General features: G+C 40.7%; 1 protein-coding gene and 1 long non-coding RNA gene across 2 annotated transcripts; both read left to right on the top strand.

The window, feature by feature from the left end:
- Nucleotides 1-2,740: 2,740 nt before the first annotated feature.
- LOC149113421 (uncharacterized) lies at nucleotides 2,741-3,616 on the top strand. Its single transcript, XM_089287734.1, has one exon. The coding sequence runs from the start codon at nucleotides 2,741-2,743 to the stop codon at nucleotides 3,614-3,616; it is 876 nt and encodes a 291-aa protein (XP_089143860.1).
- Nucleotides 3,617-12,152: 8,536 nt separating this feature from the next.
- On the top strand, nucleotides 12,153-13,355 carry LOC149113420 (uncharacterized). The gene is made up of 2 exons (XR_016206802.1): nucleotides 12,153-12,399; nucleotides 13,295-13,355. It is a non-coding gene; the product is annotated as an uncharacterized LOC149113420 (long non-coding RNA).
- Nucleotides 13,356-18,292: the final 4,937 nt, after the last annotated feature.

Below are 18,292 nucleotides of genomic sequence, written 5' to 3'. Positions count from 1 at the left end.
ACGACCTCACTCTCGGTTATTAAGTAGTTAGTTTTATCGTTTGTCTCACGATGTAGTCACTTGAGATGTAGATCGCGACGTTTCGACTGCTTACTGCTAGTCTTCTTCAGGCGATGAGGTCGACTGATTGCACGGTATCATTTATATGACAAAGGTCGGCTGTGATTGGTGCATTTCGATCCTCCTATTGTTCCATTGTTCCGGCGAGTAGCTGTTCCCTCAGTGGTCCGCTGTTGTACCGTTCTCCTGTTGTTGTGTTTCTTGATCGTGAGTATCCATGCTTCAGGAATTTCAATTCCACTATCCCTGTTGATGTTATTAGGGTGAAGTCTTACGTGAATAGCTTCCTTGACCCTACGTGTGTACCAGTGAGGATCTCGATCAATAAACTTGACCTCATTCCATATAGGATAGTGGCCGGTCTCGTGGGTGTGTTCAGAAACGGCGGAGGTCTGGGTACCGCCGAGTTGTATATCCCTGTTGTGTTCTTTGATCCTCTCCTGCATAGATCTCCCTGTTTCCCCGATGTAGACGGAGTGGACACATCAGAGGCGGTTTATAATAAGATCAGACCCCGACACAAACAACCACCTAGGATCTATGGTTTGTCGAAGATCCACAAGGCCGACACACCGCTTAGGCCAATTGTGTCGTGTGTCAACACCTTTGCATACGACCTGTCTGCTTTCTTGGCTACCGTATTATCTCCTCTTGCAGGTAACTCGAACTTCACAGTGAAGAACTCAACTGACTTCGCCTCCACCATCGCCAGTGAAGAGATCCAGGACCACGAGATCATGGTGTCTTTCGATGTAGAGTCACTGTTTACCAACGTACCGATCGAGGGCGCCGTACAAGCGGCGCTACAAAAAATGGAGAACGACGCAGGCCTGGCTAACCGCACCACACTTACACCAGTTCAAATCGCGGACCTCTTGGATTTCGTATTAAGATCTACGTACTTCCAGTACAACGGATCGATTTACGAACAACGAGACGGCGCAGCCATGGGGAGCCCTGTATCCGCGGTTATTGCTAATCTCTACATGGAGATATTTGAAGAACAAGCAATAGAGTCCGCACCTTGCAAGCCTAAGATCTGGAAACGCTACGTAGATGATACTTTAACCATCCTGGATCGGGATAGAGTTGACGTCTTCCTGCAACACCTGAACAGTCAACAACCATCAATCCTTTTCACCATGGAGATCGAGAACAACAGCAAGATCGCCTTTCTCGACACGTAAGTTTACAGAGAATCTGATGGCCGCCTTACCACCAGTGTCTACAGGAAACTAACACATACTGATCAGTACCTAGCGTATGATCCACACCACCCTCAGTCAGTAAAGCGCTGTATTGTGAAGTGTCTGTACGGCCGGGCTAAACGTCTCGTGACCAAACCATCAGCAACCGCTGGAGAGAAGAAACATCTGTCATCCGTACTTGTTTCTAATGGATATCCCTCCTCTTTTGTACAGAAGATCACAAAGGCACGAACAACCCCAAAAAGAGAACCTGTCGCGGAATTTAAATCCACCGCCGTTTTACCTTATGTCCAAGGAGTTTCAGAGTCTCTCCGCCGCTGCCTAGAACTACAAGGCATTCGCACCGTCTTTAAGTCCGACACGCGGCCATACTCCAGCTGATAGGTTGACAGAGACTTGCACCCTCCGCTCGGTTTGTGTTTGAAGAAAGCCATCTTTTCTTGGTGGGATTTTTTAAGAAAAAAAGACTCATTTCTATTTGTCATGTCGACAAACGATAGCGGAGGTTGATGTAACGTTTTTAAGATAAGGTTGCACTGAAGCAAAAAAATTAAGATAGCAACAGAAAGCAAGAATTAACAGGTAGCGAAGAAGATCGCAAAAGAGAGCGGGCCAGAGCTGGGGAAGGAGGCGAAACAGTACTGAACAATGCCGTGAATTATAGCGAGTCAATGGCTAGAGAAAGAAGATGTATGGGTTATTGGCCAAGTGTGAGGTCAAGATGGCTGGATATTGGCCAAGTTATTTTTGTGCGTGTTTATGGACCGAGACGGAGTCGAGGTCCATAAACTCGCAAAAAAAGAACGAGGCCAATATCCAGCCATCTTGACCGAACAAGCTTGGTCAATAAAGGATTTATTATATGGCTTTCGGGGACATTTTTCTTGTGGGACACGGCGGGTAGTCCCGAGCGGGCAAGATAGCCCCATCTTGCCCGCTCGGGTAGCCAATCACAGCGCAGGATTTGATTCATCTTGCCTGCTCACGGAGCTATCCATATAATAAGAAATAATACCGAACAATGCCGTGAAGCAAAGCTAACGAGGGCTATATATAGAAAGACGAAAGTACCCGACAAATGAACTTCCCAAGTTTAAAATTCGCGCGACGCGATGCTCTGCAGCCGTGCAAGAAAAGTCACATGATTTGATCAGGTGATGAACAAGAGAAGTCAAACGTGTCTGTGTGAACAGAGAAATTACAAAACAGTAAACACAGCGGAAAAAAGAAAAGAAAAGATTAGTTCAATTCAGTCTTCACAACTTTTGCTTAAAGTTTCTGCCTGGAAGATTTACACTGGCCGAAGTGAATTGCCAAGTTGCGGTAAATATATTTTGTAACGTTTCGCTTATGACATTGGAATATGTTTGTCATGTATAATTCGTGTTAACTGTAGAAGTACATTAATTAGGCGTGCTTGCAGGTATGATGAATCCTTAGGGGCGATTAGGCTATTTAAGATTTTATAAGTTATGCAAGAGCCACTCGAAGGCATCTCTTTCAACTTTGCTTTATCTGTTATGCCGTCGAATACTGAACGAGCGAGTGTTTTTGCTTCAATCGCTGAATCCTTCAATGAGGGAGATCCTGTTCATGCGACTGCTTCAGGATCATCGGGGTCGACGTTGTCCAACGCCGAGACTTTGGAGTTGTTTTCTCAGCTTTTGGACGTTAAGTTTGACCAGAAGTTCGCTGCATTCAAACGTGATCTAGACGAGAAAGAAGCTGCCACTCAGTTTCAACTGAAGAAGCTAAAACCGGAATCCAAGGCTTCCAGTTCTTTTAACTTCAAAGGAAACAAAGTACAATACGGATTCAACAGTTCTCTGCTGGATGCAATAGACAAGACTATCAAGACCATCTCAAAAGGAAACCTTTCAGCAGCTAATTCAGAGCTCGAAAGAGCGAAAACTCTCATTACTAAACACAACAAGTTAATTCGTTTTGCGGACAAGAGCCCCGCTGGTTGGACAGCCGTTGAAGAATACGAATCGGACGAACTCGCAGACGATTCAGAGGACGAGAAAAAACTCCGATTAGCCGAGAGAAGAGCGCTCGTCAAGATTAGGGAGAAGAAGCGTAAAAATGCGTCTAGCCGGTCTAACTCTACAACTACCCAGCCTAAAACCACTGAAGCGCCATCTACCGGTTTGTCCACTGGCAGTTCGTTTTCTCCTAATCAGCCTTTTTTTCGCATGCAGTCCTTTCATGGACATCAGCCTCAACCGGCAGACAAGTGCTTTAGCTGCGGACAGAGAGGCCATTGGGCGAATTCTTCCTTCTGCCCAAGCCGTTTAAGAGGTACCGCTGCAGCTGTCCCAAGCAGTAAAAATACGAACGGACGATAATTATAAAGCCGTTTTCCAGAGACTAGGGCAAGATGAGTATAATTTAATTGATTTAGTCAAATGTTTAGGAGACTTTGACCCAGTTGAACTTACCGGTAACTTTGCTGAATCATCTGATTCACGTGACAGTTGTTCTAGCGCTGAATATCAGGACGAAACGCCCATTGTTAAAGTTAAAGGCAATCTTAAAGTGCCTATGAAGTAAAAAATAATTGCTGCTGATTTGAAAGGCTTTTCAAAGTAAAGAAGAATGGCGTTTTCCGTTTTGGAATATCTTTTTTTGTTTTAGAGATATTCACGCTTTTGTATTATAAGTGATGACGTCATAGGTGGTTCTACTAAAGCAGTTCAACACTCAATCAAGAATATCTCTCGAAATATTAAAGCAGTGTTCTTTAAACTTGGCACCAGAAATGTACATCACAAAAGAAACAAAATGACACCCGTCGTGCCGTCGCCATGACAACAGTTATGCCGCTGGTCCTGTTTTAATTAAAACTAACATTACCAGATTTTATCTTAAACAAGGATCATCCACTCCCAACAATCTAATGGGGAGAGTTAAGACAATATGGGAATCGTGTGTGTTCCCAGCAAAACCCTCTGTCCCTTTTCGAAGGGTTGCAAATTGGCATATTTGGTTTTTCACAGAAAGAGACTGGAGCCAAAAGTGTTGCCATGGCAACAACACAGAAGGTGTCATTCTGTTTCTTTTGTGATGCACATTTGTGGTGCCAAGTTTGAAGAAGACTGCTCCAATATTTCTAGAGATATTCTTGATTCAGTGTTTTACTGTTCAAGTGGAACCACCTATGACATCATCACTTTCCTCATTTGCATAATACAAAACCGTAAATATCTCTAGAACGAAAAAAGATATCCTAAAAAGGGAAACGCCATTCTTCTTTACTTTGATAAGCCTTTCAAAGAAGCAGCAATTATTTTTTACTTCATAGGCACTTTAAGCTTAATGTAGCTTTTTGGGAGCATATAGGTGCTTCTCGCGTTATTCGCGATACCATTTTAGACGGGTATAAGATTCTTTTTATTTACACCCCACCTTCAGCCCATTTTTCCAATAATCGCTCAACCATTCAGTACAGCGATTTTGTTGGGCAGGCCATTTCTGATCTCCTGGCCACAGGTTCAGTGGTTGAATGCGAGTCTGCCCCTACTGTCGTGAATCCCTTATCAGTTTCTATACAGTCTAACGGTAAGAAAAGGCTTATTTTGGATTTACGGCACCCTAATTATTTTGTTATGAAATCCGAGGTGAAATTCGAAGACGCTAAAACCATGCTTTTTAGCTTTGTCGATAGTTCCCAGAATTGGCTTTTTTCATTCGATATCAAATCTGGTTATTATCATATAGAGATTTTTCCGCCGGACCAAGAGTTTTTAGGTTTTTCCTGGTCTAAGGATGGGTTAATTCACTTTTACAAATTTACTGTTTTACCATTCGGCCTTTCCAATGGCCCTTATATATTTACTAAAATCATGAGGCCCTTAGTGCGTTACTGGCGCCTTCAGGCTTTCAGAATAGCTGTATATTTGGATGATGGTTTAGGTGTGTGCCCTACATTCGCCGACTGTTGCTCCCAGTCCATGGCTGTTAAATCGGATTTGTTCCGTGCTGGTTTTGTGGCGAATATCCAGAAAAGCATCTGGGCTCCAGTTCAGTCTCTTCGCTGGTTGAGCTATCGCTGGGATTTAAAGGATAACTTACTGATTGTGCCTGAAGACAAAATTGACGAGTTACTCGTGGGTATCGATTATGCACTCTCCCAGAGTAGTCTACCTGCCAGGCAGCTGGCTTCTGTCGCGGGTAGTATTATTTCCAATATGCTTGTTTTCGGTAATATGTGCAAACTTATGACTAAGTCTTCATAGGGCTCTTGACCGTAGAGAAGGGTGGGAGTCTCGAGTTGATTTGGATCCCTGCGCTCCCAAGGAGTTGAGTTCTGGAAGAATAATGTTTCTCATCTCAATTCCAGGTGTTTAGCAGACGCTGTTCGCAGACCATCTCGTATTGTTTATTTAGATGCTAGCGCTGTTGGATGTGCTGCTTTTATTACCATTGATGGTTGCCACGTGGAGAGAACTCCACTGTGTTAGTTTTTCATTAAAGAGTTTCGCACATCTTCTTTCAGGATGCTATGTTAAGTGGTTTACTGATAACCAAGCTGTTCCTTCGATCGTCGATTCTGGTAGTATGAAACAGCATTTGCATCAACTCGCGGTTGATATATTTCATACCGCCAGAGAAAACAATATCGAAATTGAGGCTGAGTGGATACCTCGTTCATTAAACGAGAAAGCTGATTACTTGAGCAAGATTGTCGACTGTGACGACTGGACAGTTAAAGATTGTTATTTTCATGCAGTCAACTCTTATTGGGGTCCCTGTTCAGTAGATTGTTTCGCTAGTTACAAAAACCACAAGGTTCCCCGATTCTATTCGAAGTTCTTTAATCCCGATTCCTTGGGCGTGGATTCCCTAGCGTTTAGTTGGGTAGGAGAAACCTGTTGGTTGGTGCCACCTGTTTCATTAGTTAAAAATGTCACCCGCCATGTATGTTTTTGTCAATGCAGCGGAATTCTGGTTATTCCTTATTGGCCTTCAGCTCCCTTTTGGCCCTTTTTGGTAGAACGCAGGGGGGTTTTCCGATCATTTGTCATTGATTTTCTCTTTGTTGAGAACGGCAAAGATGTTTATCTCCATGGGGCAAATAATAGTTCCCTTTTTGGCTCAGAGAATTTTAGTACCCCAGTGTTTTTTCTGCTGCTTGACGGAGATGTACAGTACAGTGTCCAGTAGAATCTGTTTATGAGACGTCATGTCGCGCGGCCACTTGGCCATGTTTTATGAGGGACTGCCCGTTCACCATGCATGTGTTGGCTATGGGTGATTAAACTTTGCTAGGCCGTTGGGCCCTTGTCGTCTTTGTGGGGGACTGCCCGTTTATTGTTGTGCTGAATGCAGCATTTAGGCCACTGGGCCCTCCTTATGTTTTTGGTTGCGCTGCATTTGCATTATTTCTATTTGTTCTCACATTTCTTGTTGTTATTTCTCTTGTTTACAAGGTAGATGTGCGTTTGCCTCAAAGGTTGCCCACTTAAGAGATCCAGAGCATCGAAAGTTAGCGGAAGGTCTTCCCTTGCGTGCCACTAAAGCAAAGGCCCCATCAACAACGGAGCGTTATTCAAGAGCCTTTCAAAAATTTAGAGAATGGTCTTCTTGCTTTGAAGAAGTCGTTTGCTTGCCCTGTGATGAGATGTCAGTTGCCCTTTACTTGGAATTTTTGCTACGGCAGAGGTACCCCTACTCCACACTTGAGTCCGCCTGTTATGGCATAAACTGGGCACACAATTTGTATGGCTTTCCAAGTCCTTGTGATTCAAAATCGGTAAGGAACGTGCTCGAGGCTGAAAAAAGGGAGCTTGCAAAACCTGTTCTCAAGAAAGAACCTGTTACTCGTGAAATGATTTTGAGTATATGTAACAGGTTTGCGGGTCCCAATGCTAATCTTTCTGATCTTGGCTTAGCTGCTATTTGCGTTACTGCCTATTCGGCCTTTCTCCGTTGCAACGAGTTAGCTAGCCTACGTTGTTGTGACGTGAGTTTTTGCGATACATTTGTGAGGATTTATGTATTTAAGAGCAAAACCGATGTTTATAGGGATGGCGCCCATGTTTTGTTAGCAAAGTCAGACTCTGTGTCTTGCCCTTTTCACATGCTTAACAGATACGTCGGTGCCGCTAATTTAGACTTGTCTTCGTCTTTACCGTTTTTTCGCTCCTTGCATTTTCATAAAGTTACTTCTTCTTATAGTTTGCGTTCCACGGGTGTGAGTTATACCAGAACTAGGGAAATAGTTTGACAAGCGTTTGCGGAATTAGGGTATCCTAAACACTTGTTTGGTTTACACAGTCTAAGAGCAGGAGGTGCTTCTGCAGCCGCTAACGCAGGCGTCAGTGATCGACTCTTCAAACGTCACGGCAGATGGAAGACTGATCGAGCCAAGGACGGCTATATTAAGGATAATAGGATAATTTAGAATCTTTACTCTCGTGTCGAGAAGTTTGCATACTTAGTTTTCTTTGTTCTCTTTCTTTCTTTCTTTCTTTTCGAAAGCGGGCATCAATAAACGAGATGCCTGCCCCTGATGCTGTGTTCGTGTTTATTAAGATTAGTTACAAAATATTTGATAATCGCTTCAGGGTGATTAGAATATAAGTGACTTTTGTTATGGCGTTTGCTGTGAAAATTATCAAGTTGCCTCGGCGAGATAGCTTATTTTCAATAGGAATCCTTTTCGAAGTCTTCCTCATTTGAAGCCATGCTGTGAGACATTTTATAAATAACATTGTTTTGATCTCGCTATTCTCTAAACAATAACACGCGATTCGCTTTGTGGAGGTTGTTGTAAGTTGCGGCAGGTATATTTTGCAGGTTGCAGGTTGTAGGTTGCAGGTTGCAGGTTGCAGATTGAAATTTACTTATAACTGGAAAACCACTGGCTTTAAAAATAATTAATAACCTATATACTCGTCGGAGGGTTCTTACATAAAATAGTTTGCGTTTTTCACATAGTGAAAACATGATCGATCCGCTATACATTCTCGTCCGCAGAGCCTCCTTTTCTTTTGGTCACGTGGTCTCTGGTAGCAGCCATTACCGGATGTCCATAAATCACGGACATCCGGTAACGCATGCGTAATTTTGGCCTGCATATCTACTCATGCCCAGAAACTAATCCTGAGGGAGGAGAGAGAGGAATAGAGTGTATTCTTGAGATGTAAACAGATGGGAACGTTGACATGTGTTTTCACTTCGCTGAAGTTAGGTGATTTAGAGTTAAAAAGAGAGTAAAAAGCGACCTGAAATGTCGTCGCCGCTTCAGACACGATTGCTAGCTTGTGTAATATTTTACCAACGGGTTTCGCGGTGCATTTTGTGGTGGACCGTCTAGAAAAATTCAGGGATCGACAGCTATCTTCTTGTTGTTTCTTCTCTTCATATTCGATAAAAAGGAGAAGTTTAAAGAGCCGGGTGCAGTTGTTAAAGTTTTCAAGCAAAGTAATCAGGATACGACATGTGTTACGTCTATCGATGACACGGTAAAATTTGTTTATGGACACACGGAAGCGTTTGTGGAAATCGGCCGTGGAAATTGCATCACTGACCAAAGGAATTAAATATAAACCGTGCTGATAGATGAAGGGAAAATTTTTTAATGGTAAGAACTATTTACTTCCTGGATATTTACATAGGTTTGTAAGCTGTAGCAGAATAAAAATCTGTTGAACTGAGGAAAGTTTTGTTGTATTGGAGTTTTGCTCATGTTTCCTTGCAAGGAATGTAATAAAGGTGCTCACTTTCATATGATCTTTCGGGTCCGTATTTTTTCAAGTAACCCTATTCTGTTTTTTTTTTTTTTTCACAAAAGGGTCTTACACAATCAACAGATCATTAAACTGTCAAATTAAATCAATCAATCAACTTTTATTGTGCACTTTTTGCAGAATTAACTTACATCACTATTATAATTAAATAAATATTAGAAGAGAAATCTATTTTGCATATAGCTATGGAAAGAATAAAAAAATATGTGTGTGGTAACCAGGGTATAGGGTAGCAATTGCCTTTTGAAGTGATTACTACCATGTTAAGAAAAACGCAGAGAAAAAAAAACAAAAGTCTTATGCCAGTTGTTATCGAGTGGTTATAGATGTGTGCTGAGGGCTTCCATAATGGCTCTGCAGCAATTTTAATTAGCTTATTTGGAAGATCTAATGATGATTTTTGTACATTCAGGCTTGAGAAAAGCCTGCAGACATTACAAAACTAGATATAGGGCTATTCCCACCATTTTGTCCCCCAACCCCCACTGCTTTTGTTGGTATAATTGTTTTTGTTCATTTTATACCTTTCAACCAGCTTATATAAAGCTTAATCTTTTGGGTGCTTTCAACAACAACAACAATTTTTTAATCAGTACTCCCATATGACAACATGGTGTTACCAAAAATATAATACAGCTAAAATGATGTAACTATAACATTAGTATTTAGCATTGGTATACATGTAGAGGTGCCTGATGTGAAGAGAGTGATTCATATTGGGGTGCCTCAATGTACATTATGGAAGATTTTTTTGTAGGAAACTGCATAAACAAAATGAATGGGAAATAATGCAATGTCATCGCCCTTTTACAATTTGTGTTACTTCATAGTAATAAGGCTCTTCAGCCTGTTATACAACCATGTACAACAACAAATCTCGAACGCAGTAAAACGTCTACGTCTACGTCTACGTCTTGTGGTTGATCAGAACATCAACCACATAGCTTTACTATTAACAATGATTCTATCTCCATCTCCTTTTTTTTCAGTATTATTTACTGAACTGCAAGAGCAACATTCCTATTTGAATTATCCATATATGGTCATCCTTCAAGGAATTTATGTAGCACTATTATGGTCTGAAAATTAACAAAGAATAGTAAATAATGGCACGAAATAAATTATCTTTCAAAGGCTAACAAAAAGATTATGATATTTTTCTTATGGAGATTTTAATGTAACTCTGTACACCTATAATGTTTGATTTGTTTTTAGTAGAGATAATTCCCACGTTACATTTGGAAACCCACTAGTCTGATGATTCGTTATCAGTTATACATGTATAAATAATTGTCTCTTATATTTGTTCACAGTTATTTGCATGGATGATAAATTAAATTGTTATTTACTGGTTAATATTATTGTGACGGAATAAAGTTTTGCTAGTTGCAGTTGCTTCCTAACTAAAGTGGTGAGAGAGGAAAGGGTCTCAAATTTCAGCTATGGTTATCTATGGTTATTTTCCTTTACACATTATTTCCACAAGTAAATTATTGAAAAAAATAAATTTGGGTGGAGGTTCTAAAGCAAACTAAACTCTTGCCTGACCACAAAAGGTTTGTTCGTGTTTTTTGGGGGGAGACTATAGGGGAGGTCTCAATAATGAAGAGAGGAGAGCTAAAAAACAGATATTATATATATCTACAACCGCAGAAGCTTCTTAACAGATAGTAACAGATACATACACAACAATATGTGGAAGAAACAAACCAAATTTCATGTTCAGACCATTTGCTACATCATCCAGGTATGAAGTAGAGTATTATAACACGGACCTTTGACTCATTTTGGCAATTTAATATCAATACATTTTGGACTGCTAGAATCTAATCTGCTTGATCTTTCTGAGAGAGAAAAACACACTCACCTTCGGATTTCCAGTGCCACATTTGCTTAGCAAGGGTGATATTTCTTCGTCTTTTCACCTAACTCTAAGTTTCCTTTTGAGCTTTTCATAAAGGAAGACAAACGTTTCGTGAAACCCACTGCCGATTCGAACTTAATTTTATAATTTCTTGGGGTATGGTCAGCGACAAAGTAATTGTTGTATAAGCTGGTTGATTCTCAGAGTTTTAAACGTTTCTTCCCACCTTCTCGGCTGCCACAACAAAGGACGATGATTACGATCGAGAATGACATCGTTGCAGGCGACGTACTTCTTTGGTTACGTGGAAACTTTCACGATTCCTTCGGAAGATCGCGAATGGTCACCATTTGCGTTTTTTTTTTTTTTTCGTAAAGCGCGCCTGTGTCAACTGAGCGAAGGTGCCGCCATCCGGGCCGGAAGTAAAATGGAATACGTAGAGCTTGGTAATTTTCATTTCTGCTGCGCATTCATTTTTTGTCAGCCAATGAAAAAATTCGAAATTTTTGGTGCGTCCGGAGCTACTCGTCAATGACATTTTAAGACGAGTAGCACTGGGGACGAGAATGTCCGCTATATAAATACTTATCGATCGACACGCTGAGAACAGTGACTGTCTCTTCAAAGCCATATGGATGGCCGCTCCAAGGATATGCACGGGTACACAGGGGTACACAAGGGTATACAAGGGAGTAAAGATGTATACAGGGCTATGCAAGCCGATATAGGGAAATACAAGGGTATACAAGGGTATAAAAGGGTATAAGGAGGTATACAGGGGTATGCAAGGCGATATAGGGAAATACAACGGTATACAAGGGTATACAAGGGTATAAGGAGGTATACAGGGGTATGCTAGGCGATACAATGGTATATACAAAGGTATACAAGGGTAAACAAGGGTATACAGGGGTATACAAGGGCATACAGGGGTTTATAGGGGTATACAAAGGTATACAGGGGTATACGAGTGTATACAGGGGTATCCAGAGGTATACAGGGGTTTACAGGGGTATACAAGGGCTACAGCCATATTCTCGGGACATTATATCTAGTACTAACCCGTTTTTCTTCATAATTCCGTTCTGAGTTTCATTTTAGAGAAGAAACTTTCACTTTAAATAGAGAAACCCCTTTTTTACATTTACTAGCGTTTTTGAGTCGATTGAGGTAGGCATTAGCCCACTTATCAGAGTAACGGAGATGTTATTTATTGGAAAATTTACTACGATGATCATTCTTCACTTTCATCTACAACCGAAAAGAAAAGTGGGAGACTCGAGAAAAGCAACTAAAAAGTGAACAAGAGGAAAGGTAACAATTTTTTGGGCATATGAAAAGCAAATTGTTATACATTGCCGTTCAAGAGGCTGAAGTTATAAAATATAAGTAATACTGTTTAAACAATTTTAAAGGTCTTGAAGTTACGAAAGCATTACGAAGAACAGTTGAAGAACAACACAGAAATTTTACAGAAAAACAACACCCACCTACAAAATCTCTTAAAAGAAAGGTAAATGCGATATGATGGGATGCATTGTGGTGTAATGATAGGTAATTTGATGTAATCTGATGTAATATAATGTGATATGATTTTTCAAAGCCACCCCCCAGGGGAGGGGATTACTTTCTATCAATAAGGTACTGGGGATGTGCCGCTGGCCTAGGTAGCACTTACATCACTGGAATGACTATAATGGGGTCCCAACAGCGGAGCTAAAACTGGGTCGCACATTTCAACACGACCACCTCGTTGGAAATCGAGGAAATATTTTGAATATTTTCCGATATAAAATGTACCAGAGCGTTTGAAGGTGAAGAGTGTGATCTTCTACGTATGACGAACCTGTCAATTAGTATACTAAGGTAGATTGATAAACAATTAACAGAAAATTATTAAGTCGAGATCGCAAAGTTTACATTTGGAAAAATGCGACTAAGATGGAGTCTATATATAATTGACCACAGAATGGACGATAATGAGCACGGGATGTCTGGGAGACCAGCGGCACATACCCAGCCAAGTTGAACGGCATTCAAACTGCTCTCTAGGAATTGCAAGCTGGTTCTTAAAACACTTTTGTCGGGCAGCTTAGGTCATTTCTTTCAGATACACTTCTCCAAAGGTAATTATTATCTCAGTACCATTGTTATCAGACGATGGTGAAAAGAGTCGGTTTTAGTAATGACTGTTAACCGTACAAAGTAAGATAAGAATGTAACGCACGAATTTCAACTTTTAAGTGATGGTTCTTGTTCAAAAGACCAAAATTTATTATGAGTTTTAAGAAAAAAAAAAAAAAAAAAAACATTTTGTAATGTGAAGATACCTTTTGGTTTATTTAGACATTGTACACTAAAAGACTGAAGTGTGTAAGCCATGTTCTTGTTTGAATTCTATTTGCCAGCTTGGACATCGCCACCCAAAGGGCGGAGGAGAATGAGATATTAAAGCAAAAAGTAAAAGAATGTGAGCGCCAGCTACAGGGGAGAGTTAGCATCAGTCCAAAATACTCGAGAGACGAGGAAGGGTACACATATGGGTGATATTGGTCTTGTCTTTGTTAACCCTATTAAACTTATCAAACTCCTTGCACGATGACGTTTAGCAGGTGACCGTCAGGTCGCACAGTATAGTCGGACATACGAACAATAATTGTTTTTATTTATATTGTTGTGGTGGTGCCGCGGTTAACTGTACTTGGTAAAGTAATTTTATTTTATATTCAAAATTATTTGCTTCGTTCTGTTTACCATGTCAAGCTTTACGTATCAGCAACAAATGGTGAAAGCAAAACTAGAGGAGAAACGTAGAGAGCTTGACAAGTTTAAAGAAAGGTAATAAGAGTCGGTAAGCACTTTGTCTAATCTAAAACATTTTAATAGCGATGGCCATTTTTTCAAAACCATTTAATGCAGCCACTGCTGAAAACACACTTTGTTATTAAAAAGTCTAGTTGTCTAAAATACTATTTAATAAATAATTATGTGGAAAATGTTATTTAATCAAAAGCAAAAACATTTATTTAGAGCCTGCTCGTAGCTTACACTTTTTCTAAAAAGAGATACCGAGACTGTATGCATTTCTCACAGGCATGCCGCTTTCTAAAAAGAAGAGTGAGATCTGATCAGAGACGAGCAGAAAACACACTAAGCACAAACAGGCAGTCACAGCAGGAGAGTGAATACGTCATTGAATTTAAGGACGGCAGACGTGTTGATGCTATTAACATTCTAACAACTAGAGTTGGTCGTTATCGGGGAAGCAAAATCAGCTCAATGGAGTATCTTAAGTGTTGCAGACTCGCTTGCTTTATTTTTGAGGTAATGTTCTTGAACTTTAATATGTATCAAGTGTTAATTATTTATTTCTTGATATAATGTTGAAAAGCTTAGTTGAGCTTTTTCTTCACGTTCACAGTTCTATGATAACGAATGCACTGGTTTATTGGGCTGAAGTTCAACTTCTGCATTTCATGGTTTTCCCTCAAAGTGTGATCTGAACAGAAATAATATCTAGCATCTATAATAACCTTTCAGTATAAAAATGAATTTGTTCTCAGATAAACGACTTCTGAAATGAAATCATCAGTCTTCGGCAGACGAAGGCATTACCATTTATCACAGCGAATTAATCCATGAGAACGCCGTCTTTTAGCATTTCCTTAAAATATCTCAGCACTTGGAAAAGAGAAGATTATCTCGCTTTAATCTTGAAAGAACCGATTCGAAATTGGTGAAAAGGATACTAGAACCGCCGGGAGCTGAATTCTCAACGCAAAATCTCAAGCGGGGCAGTGCTAGAAAGGGAGTGTTCAATAGAGGCAGAACACAAGTAAAAACCTTCGTCGACCCGAGCAGGATCAAATTCGAAAAGAGCGGCTTACCAGATTCGACAAGGGTGATGGTCAAGCGAAAATAAGAGCTTAAACTCTACTTCAACTTAAAATACAACAAATAAGCGGGGAAAAACAGGCTACAGTCCAAGGCCCACTAAATCTGGCCATGACACTCCCACCTTCCCAGCCAACCTCTTTCCCATTTCCTTTTCCCTTACTTAGGAGCAAGACGGGGCGAGGCGGGGCGAGGTGGGGCGCGGCGGGGTGGTTTTAACTTTGTGAGAATGAGACACGAGTAGGAAACATGCCCAAAGTTTGGACATGAAAGATGTCACCAACAATGGAAGCCGAAATCCTCAGTTTAAAATTTCCTGATTCAGATTGCTTATGTCGTTTTGGCTGTGAAGGAGTCTTTCGCAGAATTTACCTGTACTGTAATGGAAATGTTCGTGAATGACAATAAATAAATGAAAATAAAAATTGAGGTGTGCCCGGGGCATTCACTTTTACTATAAGTCCTCTAAACATTAAGCACAATTCATTGAATAGATTATAACTTTGTTAACGACGGGAGCTTTCACAGGATTATTTTTCATACCATTAAAGTCAAGTCAAAGCATGATATTAAGGGATTGAAATCATACCTTCTTCGTCATTTTTTCAGCCTCCATGTTTTTTGCGAGCATGCAACTTGAACCCAGTCTTCTAAAAGAAGCCGCGAACAACTAGTGAAATCCTCGCGAAATGCCCGTTCAAACCCCCACATTGCATAACAAAGCCGTGAAAAAATGTTCATTCCGCGACTACCTGGGAGCCTAAATTGAGTGAAAACGAGGTAAAAACCCCCACTTTGCCCCGGATATCCTCCAATTGCGGTGGGGGGAGGGGGGTTCAAATGACTGGTGCATAATTATGATACTACAAAATGCAATAGGAAAATAAAGTGAACTACAAGAGGTAATGCATGGAGGATATTACATGGAGGCGAAGTGTAGTGACCGAGGATGGAAGGAACAAAATAATGATCCTAAAATGTACACGTTATTTCTTAATTGTTTCGACATGCTGGTGCATTCAGTCTTCATTATGGCTAATGAAACGAACAGTTCAATTCCAACCGCATTAAGCTTTCCAAATGGCTTCTTACTCGGTCTGCAAGAAGAATCCTGCGCCCCGATATGGAATCGCTGTGAGAACACATCCCACCACTGGCAGGATGGAGGGCCGGGTTAGTCCGCGGGACAAGTATCGTTAAGATTGATCAAGATAGGATAATTCACACGAGCTACGAACAGTGATGTGAACTTGAACAGATTAACTGCTCATAAATATGTGCGTGTAGTAAATATTCAAGTGATTCTTTTAAAACCAATGTTTAAGGCTGGTTTCCATATGATCGCAGACGATCGCGGATCGCAAATCGCAGATCGCAGACGATCGCAAAGAGAGTTGTTTCCACACAATCGTAGACGATCGCAAGCGATCGCACAGCCGACTGTTGCATACATTTCGGACAGCGAAACTGTCAAAATTACACGCGCGTTGTGCTGGGGGGAAAATCGCAGCAAACAATATGGCGGACGTCAAGGAGGAAATTTTGCTGCAAGCAAATTTGTTTCTTCTTGTAGTCAACCTATTTTGAAATTCCTTTGGCACTGCATCTCGGCCCGATCCAGAAGGTAGCGTTTTTAATCGCTTCAGTCGACCATACGCAGTTCTTATGTTGCGGAATTTGACCTCCGCCTCAGCCGCCGATAAATTAAATTTCTCCCCGATTTTTTCCCAGCAGTTAGCCTTTTTGTTTTTGTCTTTGAAAACTTTACTGTTACGGTGGTAAACGCACTGATATCGCGCAACTTCCTCCATAAATTTCTCGTTACTAACGTTACCTTGTTCAACGCCAGCCATGTTTACAACAAATAAGCGGTTGCTTTGTTGCAAAGAAGCATTGAATCATGGGTCGGAATTCAAAATATTATGGGATACGTTTCGATCGCAGATCGCAGAAATTTGGTTTCCATATGATCGCACGATCGCAATTGATCGCAGACGATCGCAGAAGCGTGTTTCCACATGATCGCAGACGATCGCAGAACTTTTTGCGATCTGCGATCAGCGATCCGCGATCGTCTGCGATCATATGGAAACCAGCCTTTATCTTTGCAGGATGTCAAAAGTGCTATTGCTAATGAGTGGAAACGACGTTATCAAGATCACCTTCTTCTAGATTACGACAGGATGCTCTTGCACGACTTGAATGACTACATCAAATATTGCGCGCAGGCGCAGTTCTCCTGGTGTGCTGTCACTCAAGTGCCTCCTCTAAATATTGACTACAACACAGCTGCTTACAGTTCTAGGAGTCAAACAGTGAGCCAAGCTGTTAGCTTTACTGAAGTAGGGGGCCCAACTCGTCGTCCCGTTCGTTCAGAATCGCGAACTGTTTTGTGTTATCTGTGGCCAACTCTTCAAGACTGATGGTAAAGTTATCAGGAAAGGAGAAGTTATTCTTAATCCTTAGCGTAAACGAAGGTGTATTATACTTTCCTTAAAGAAGAAGTGTTAATGTCTTTAGTATCTAGAGTGTTAGAATAGTGACGTGAAGTCTTACCTTGAAGAAGAGTGTGCAACTCCATTCGTTAAGGTCATTATGAGGCAGTCTACTAATTCACGATGGACTTCTACGTTATGGAAGGGGAGGAAAAAAGATCTTATATAGAACGTTTAGGCAGTCCGTTTGTAACATATTTCAATACTAAGATTATCATTTTTTACTTGATTTCATATTGTTAAGTTGGAAAATGGAAGAATCGAGTTACTAAACCATCTCATGGAGTTACTAAAGCATGCCATGTAGTTATATTTGATAAAATAATCATTTCAAGATAAAGTGTGCAAGGTTTGTTTTGCAGTTGGTCTTTTGCTGGTTAACGCTCAACTGTAGCAATACAACCAATTACCTGATATGCTACTAAGGCTTCTGCGCGCGGGAATAGGCCCACAAGGAAAATAATAACATCTTGTGTAAGTGTAAATATATTTACCTTCTACTTATTTACTTTGTGAGAAGAATCCTTTGAGAAGCCTGGCGACTTTCGAACAAATTCATACATAACAATTATTTACATTGGAGTAGCGTAGAAATTTGCTTTGCACAATAACACGAGGGAAATTAGTCTGAAGGCGAAGTACTGAAGGACCCTTAAGCGGTTGTCCTTACATGAAAACCCCAATTTTACCTTTTACCAAATGCATTCCCTGCATTTTTTCCAGGGTAATGCTAAGAAGTGGTAAAACAGACATTAGCACGAGCGAGGGGTAGTTGAAATTTACTGATGCAGAGTTTGAGCTTCTCTGAAACATCTCATTAACCTCTTAACACATGGAAAATACAGTGACGGAGAACTTGTAATGGTAGGAAACAAAGCAGTCGGTGAAGGAAAGCCTACCAAGGAAATCGAATTGACCTGATGTGCTTAATGTATGCAAAATTTCACAACAAATACTGTAAAGTTGAACAGATTGAAGAAGCTTTTAACCTGGTAGCAATGAAATGTAACTTTGTTT

The sequence above is a fragment of the Orbicella faveolata genome, unplaced genomic scaffold, assembly GCF_042242905.1.
Source record: "Orbicella faveolata isolate gen_17 unplaced genomic scaffold, um_ofav_v1 contig_15, whole genome shotgun sequence".
Taxonomy (NCBI): Eukaryota; Metazoa; Cnidaria; class Anthozoa; order Scleractinia; family Merulinidae; genus Orbicella; species Orbicella faveolata.
The sequence above is the reverse complement of the archived record's forward strand: the minus strand, read 5'-3'. Positions and strand labels throughout refer to the sequence as shown.

Coding starts and splice junctions, on each gene's coding strand:
- LOC149113421 (XM_089287734.1), top strand. CDS start 2,741: ATGCAAGAGCCACTCGAAGGCATCTCTTTCAACTTTGCTTTATCTGTT.